At 39.5% G+C, this 6,671-nt stretch overlaps 1 protein-coding gene across 1 annotated transcript in view; it reads right to left on the minus strand.

Annotated features, from left to right (window-relative positions):
• Mroh9 (maestro heat like repeat family member 9) overlaps positions 1-5,251 on the minus strand; it is a 51,883-nt gene extending 46,632 nt beyond the window's left edge. The window contains exons 1-3 of the mRNA XM_021172577.3: positions 5,201-5,251; positions 4,020-4,066; positions 190-269 (exon numbers count right to left, since the gene is read on the minus strand). Of these exons, the coding sequence (XP_021028236.1) occupies positions 190-269; positions 4,020-4,066; positions 5,201-5,225 (152 nt within the window). The 5' untranslated portion in view covers positions 5,226-5,251. The remainder of the gene's footprint in view (positions 1-189; positions 270-4,019; positions 4,067-5,200) is intronic.
• Between the last annotated feature and the right edge of the window lie 1,420 nt (positions 5,252-6,671).

A 6,671-nucleotide genomic window follows, 5' to 3' on the forward strand; every position in this document is an offset into this window, starting at 1 on the left:
TTGGACAAAAATTATCTGATTATCCATGCAATCCAGAAACTCTAAGAGAGACCCTAAGAGAGAAACTATGCTTGCTGAAATAGACTGAATGAGTTATGAATAATTAACTCCTTGTGATTATGTTTTAAATCTATACCATTTGCAAGATTATTTAGTCAGCGAAATCAGGGAACATTATAGCTTACATACCTGGAGTTCATGGCCAAGATTATGGATTGTTCACTTAACAGACCTGAGTATGTATCCAATAGGATTTCGGCTTTAAACTCCTAAGGACCACAGAAAAAAAAACAAAACTCAAAGGAATCAACAATTACAGCTCAGTGATATTCACAACACCATGTGATGATCCCCCAAAACAGAGACTAAAGGAAGAATTTTAAAAAGTGGATTGTAGTGGCAGAGCTCATAAGATTAAAACTAGAAGTTCTGTGGTTCAACCACAGTGTTTATGGCTTTTTCCAACCAACCATTGTGCTTTTTGGAGCATTTCAGACTAAAGCTGTCTGGATATCCTTACCGGGTGTGTGTCTATATACCACTAGAAAGCTGAGTGCAATCTATAAGTGTGGACTAGGGCAATTTCAACCTAGGGAAATGCCAGCAGAGCAATTGAAGTCAAGTCTTCTCACAGAACACCTAAATTCACACTAAAGAATAAGGGTCAAGTGCCACTTAATGCACAGCTATCGGACATAGCCATGTAGCCACTGTATGTGACAATTAAAGAGCTCTCAATAGGAATAGGTAATGCTTCCCCTCCAAAAATGGTAAACTTGTCCCCAAGTAGCCAAATCAGAAAAAGAATAGTGGGGGTATCACATGTTGGAATGTGATGAGAGGGAGGTCTGAAAACAAACTCAAATATTAATGAAGTGCAAGGGAGGTGTCAGGAATAATTTTACCCAGAGATGGTACCCTGGTATGGTACCAAGAACATAAAATGGCTGAAGAATGGAGTCCTCAATAAGTGGCATATGATGTTGAACCCTTGTCTTGTGCCGTATACAAAAATCAAAATCATAATCCACTAAAGACTTAAATGTAATATGAAAAGTTCAAAACTCTTGAGGGGGGGGTAAGTAAGGAAAAGGATTCCCCCAAATTGGCCCTGACATTGAATTTTTGGTTGTGGCATTAAGATTTAAAAAAGCAAACCTGAAAACAAGTCAAATTTTAATTAGAACAAAAAGCATCTTTATTAGACTTAGAGAACCTCCCTATTTAAGGCAGGAACTCAGAAAGGGATATTACTCTCCAGACCTAGCAGTCCATCTCAGGCACAGCACATGGGATACTCTCTAGCCCCCTTCTCGAGAGATCACTCAGACTGAATGATACAGAGAAGTCATTGTTCGTTCTCTAAAATAGTTTTTCTTTTTCTTACAGTACCAAGTATGGTTTCTATTTAACCTTTAAGGAATGATTCTTGGTGATGTGTATTGTTAACATGCCACAAACTTCAGCCTTCCCTACACGATAGCTGTCTCCTTACTGAGTCTTTCAATTTCAAAAATTTACCTACCACGTTTGGTTATTAACAGTATCATGGATGACTCCCAGAAAACAATGTCTTCCAGACAAAACAGGATGGATGTACATATGAACTCACAGAGACTATAATAGCAAGCACAAGACCTGCACAGGTTCAAGCTAGATGGGGTCCCAGCATGAGTCATTTGTAGTTGATAACTATTGGCAAACGAAAAATCAGTTTTCCTCAATGGAGCATCATTAAGTGTGTCAATCACACTCTAGAGCAGACCCCATGCTCAGGAGTAGTTGGCTAACATAAACAAGCGCCACCATCTTTCTAGTGTGTTTTCCTTTCATTTTGGTGTATTTTTATTTTTTGGTTCTTTGCTTTGATATTCATTTTTGTAGGTTTTCTTTATGAGAGAGAGAGAGGGGGGGGGGGGGGGGGAGGGAGAGAGAGAGAGAGAGAGAACATAAATTTGGACAGGTAGGGAGAGTTAGGGGAGGGGAAACCAACAATATATTGCATGAAAAACTTTAAGTAAAAAAAAAAACATCATCATTGTTAATTCTGAGTCCTTTTTATTTAAAATCTTTAACATCACAATTTATTCATTCAATAACTTTCCTCAGAACCCAGGGCAGGCAAGCGTTTTGTTTTTAGTGCCAACAGCTAGGCTACCAACTCTACTACTAGACTTGGAGTTTGCATACTGGCTCTGTCACTTAAATAATCATGTCACCACAGGCAAGTCACCTCCTGCCAACATTTGCTTCTTTTCAAAATGGGAATAGTGGTAGCACTTCCCCTAGAGGATAGTTATGATGACTGGAATGATTATATGATTCCTTTTAAGCACTCAGAGATGCTCAGTAATAATGCCATGCGTGTTAAATAATAGCTGGAGTTGTTATTTGAACAGGGAGGTTTGCTCTGTTTCTCTCTGTCTCCTTCTCCCTGTCCCCCCTCCCCTTCTCTCTCTCTCTCTGATTGTAGCTCTAGAAATGATTTTTTTCTTCCTTCCTCCAGCCCTTCCTTTCCTGCTCTCTTCTTTCTATCTTTCTTTTTTTTTAATTGTGAAATTTTTTTGCCTTCTTTTTTTTATTACGTATTTTCCTCGTTTACATTTCCAATGCTATCCCTAAAGTCCCCCATACCCTCCCCCCCACTTCCCTACCCACCCATTCCCATTCCCCTGGCCCTGGCGTTCCCCTGTACTGGGGCATATAAAGTTTGCGTGTCCAATGGGCCTCTCTTTCCAGTGATGGCCGACTAGGTCATCTTTTGATACATATGCAGCTAGAGTCAAGAGCTCCGGGGTACTGGTTAGTTCATAATGTTGTTCCACCTATAGGGTTGCAGATCCCTTTAGCTCCTTGGGTACTTTCTCTAGCTCCTCCATTGGGAGCCCTCTTTCTATCTTTCTTTTTCCATTCACAGCAAGATGTCTTACGTCTTATCTCTCCCCCATTGTACCATAGTAAAATGATGTAGAAATGTTTCAATAACTATTCTGACCTGTGGTTTCCCTTCCCCCACTTGCTTGAACCTGCTTGCTCAAGGGTGGAGTTTCCTGCTCATTCTTCCTGCCACGCCTACTGCTGAACCCTGCCGCTTTGCTGCTTGGAGGCACACACGTGTTCGTCCTGCTACTGGACCCCGAGTTACTTGGCGGGAAATCGGGTTCCCTCCCCCTTCCTTTATAACTGAGTGTCTGAAAATAGTAAAATTGAGCTTTGATCAGAATGTTATCTTAGCTACATTTCTTTCTCTCGCTGCCTAGCCCCTCTTCTCTTCCAGGTTTCCAAAATGCCTTTCCAGGCTAGAACCCAGGCTGTGATCTGCTGGCTGGACACAACACTGACCTACTCCTGAAAGCTTACACAGTTTATTGTGGTGCTATTTTTTGTACCAATGTTTACTTAAATTAAATATTGATAGTAAAATGGAGATAGAATTTGTTAAAAGTTCAATATTTCAATCCATGTCCTTTTTAACTGATAGATGAATAACTACTGAAAACAATGGGTATTTTACACACTTAAAAGAGCAGAGAAGTAAAAAAGAAAATTACTTCTCTGACCTCTAGTAGTGTAGGCCAAGAAAAGCCAGGGGGTGGGGTGGGGTCATGGAAGATAAGTAGAAAAAGAGATGCAAAGCAGAATGGCTTCTCTACAGAGAAATGATGTTGTCTGGTGCGGAGCTGAGGGAGAGGGGCTGCAATTTTGTGGTTGCCATGGTAATGGTATCAGAGTGCTGAGGAACCATCAGGGCGTGGCAGGGGGTGGAGTGGATGGAGAATCAGTAGGATTGGTGTGGATCCTTTTAACTTGGTGCTGAAGGCCATTTCCGAATGAATGAGATCATAATGCTATAGGAGAGAATGAGGTAAAAACTGGGTTCCCACTAGGTTGCCCCCTGCTCTTTGTTATCCACACAAGTTAAGTTTTAATTTTAATCTGCAAGAAGACTGTGAGTGTAATGATTCCCCTTGAGGAGATTCCAGATGCATTAATGAATGCCCTTTTAGAATATCACATACCACATGGTACCAAGTCACAGAGGACTGCAGAGTCTGGAGGCGGGTCACTAGGGAGGAAGAGGAAAAAGAATATGTAAAGAACAATGAAAATAATTCTCGTGTTACTGTAGTTAGACCTTACCTCTAAAATTCAAGCTGTAATGACTTAGATGGTGTACTGGCTAGTTTTGTGTCAACTTGACACAGCTGGAGTTATCACAGAGAAAGAAGCTTCAGTTGGGGAGATGCCTCCATGAGATCCAACTGTAAGGCATTTTCTCAATTAGTGATCAAGGGTGAAAGGCCCCTTGTAGGTGGGATAATCTCTGGGCTGGTAGTCTTGGGTTCTATAAGAGAACAGACTGAGCAAGCCAGGGGAAGCAAGCCAGTAAGGAACATCCCTCCATGGCCTCTGCATCAGCTCCTGCTTCCTGACCTGCTTGAGTTCCAGTCCTGACATCGTTTGGTGATGAAGAGCAGTATGGAAGTGTAAGCTGAATAAATCCTTTCATCCCCAACTTGCTTCTTGGTCATGATGTTTGTGCAGGAATAGAAACCCTGACTATGACAGATGGTAAAACAACGCACACACACACACACACACACACACACACACACACACATCCATTATGTATATCCAAGAACAACACTTAACAGAAAGTAGCAAACACTAGGCCTTCTCATGAAAGAGCAATGTGCCAACATTGAGTGGCATTTATTCTAAGCAGAGTGTGTTTTGGAACCTATGATCCAATCTATGGTTCAAATCTCAGCATTAATTTTTAATATAAAGAAAATGTGCATATTAATTTTTGTCGAAAAATTTCCTGATAAGGAGTCAATGCTTGTTGACTCTCCTGAATATAACTGATAATACTGTGAATGGAAAAAGTTTTCTGTGACAATATCATCCGTCCACACAATCAGAAAATTTAATATGTATATGTATTAAAAAGTTTTCCACTTTTACTTTTTGCATATGACAAGAGAAAATTTGTGTTATTTCTATTCTTATGGAATTTATGCAAAAATATTTATCATAATATATAGTGTAAGAGCTGTGAATGTCTTACTGGGAAACAAAAAACAGATTCCCCTGTCTTTGTCTCTTTGTCTCTGTCTCTGTCTCTGTCTCTGTCTCTCTCTCTCTCTCTCTCTCTCTCTCACACACACACACACACACACACATCATAAAATCTTACTTGTGTTTGTAGTTTCTTGGATCATATTGCCACGTGAACTAGTCTTCCAATGATGCTACAAGGCAATACAGGGCATTAATACAAAATTAATTTCCCATCTTAGGTCCCCAAGTACTGCACATTCAATTTCCTAATTGTCATTTTTTTTTGCTTTGTTATTTTAGTTTTTGTAGGTCCAAAGCTAAGCATAGGTTTTTATTTATACCCTCTGCTCAGGGTCCCTTTTCTCCAGCCACTGTCATGTGAACCAGGACTGTTCTATCATCTGAAGCTAGAAATCCTCTTTCAGGGTCACTTAGGTTATGTGTGGTATAACACATCTTGAGTCCATCAGACTTCTGCCTTGTTCTCTGTTGGTTTGGGCCAAAGCCACCCCTTATGTTCTAGAATCCACACACAGTTTCCCATCATAAAGACCCTGTCCATGGGCAAATTATACTGTCTTGCTTCCAACGGATTAGAGATGGAATTACAGGACTCCTGAGGTTCAGATAATCTCTTTTTAGATTAATTCAAAGACAACTTATCATTGCCCTTAGTTATATCTGAAATCCCTTTAACTCGATATGAAATACAAATGAAAGCCAGCGTGTTCTTATTTTAACTTTTAAAGGCAGGAACACTGGGGTCAAGAATATTGAGGTTTCTCTTTTGTTTTATACAGGCAGGCTTTTCTTAATTGTAGTCATTATGAATTGTACATCCTCAGTGTGCAATTCTTTGTAAAAACAATAACAAATTCATATACAATACTTCAAAGCTCAACTCAGCTTTTCTGTTCTGTATTGTCCTTACTGCTCTGTTTCCAGTATGGTTTTCCCTGTCCTTTTATTTTCAAGCTGTTTAATTTCAAACTTTTGAAAGATTTCATTTGTAAATGCTACCACTATCTGTATCCCTGGCATTTGGCTATAATTTAGCCAGATTCATGTCTTTTAATAGCTATACAGTTCACACCCATTTATTATATCCACTCCATACCCAATACCCATTTATTACTGTCCCCACAGCTTAGGTTATATCTTCTTGTTACGTTTAAATCTTCTATTATGATTTTTTTCATTCTGTGTGTGTGTGTGTGAAAGAGAGAGAGAGACAGAGACAGAGACAGAGAGAGAGACAGAGAGAGAGACAGAGAGACAGAGACAGAGACAAAGAGTGTCATGAACTCTCTCCCCAAAGCTGGGGGTTGTCCTTAGCAGGGTTTATCTTTTTGATACAATGAGTAGTTGACTTACTTAAAAAGTCAAATAAACTGAGACAGAACTTGTTGCTTCCCAAATTGGAGCAATTACAAAACTTTCTCACATGTATTTTCTCCTCTTTTTTCACTCCTCATATAAAATTATATTTGACTAAGTTACTTAATAAAGTCTTCATGCCTTGTGTTTCTAGTACTTGATTAATTAATAATCTCTAAGTCTTAACAGAAAGCCATCACTGTATTCATATGACCTTCTCCATATTTTAT

This window comes from Mus caroli, unplaced genomic scaffold, assembly GCF_978045245.1.
Source record: "Mus caroli unplaced genomic scaffold, Mus_caroli_1 scaffold_1, whole genome shotgun sequence".
In the NCBI taxonomy this organism is placed as follows: Eukaryota; Metazoa; Chordata; class Mammalia; order Rodentia; family Muridae; genus Mus; species Mus caroli.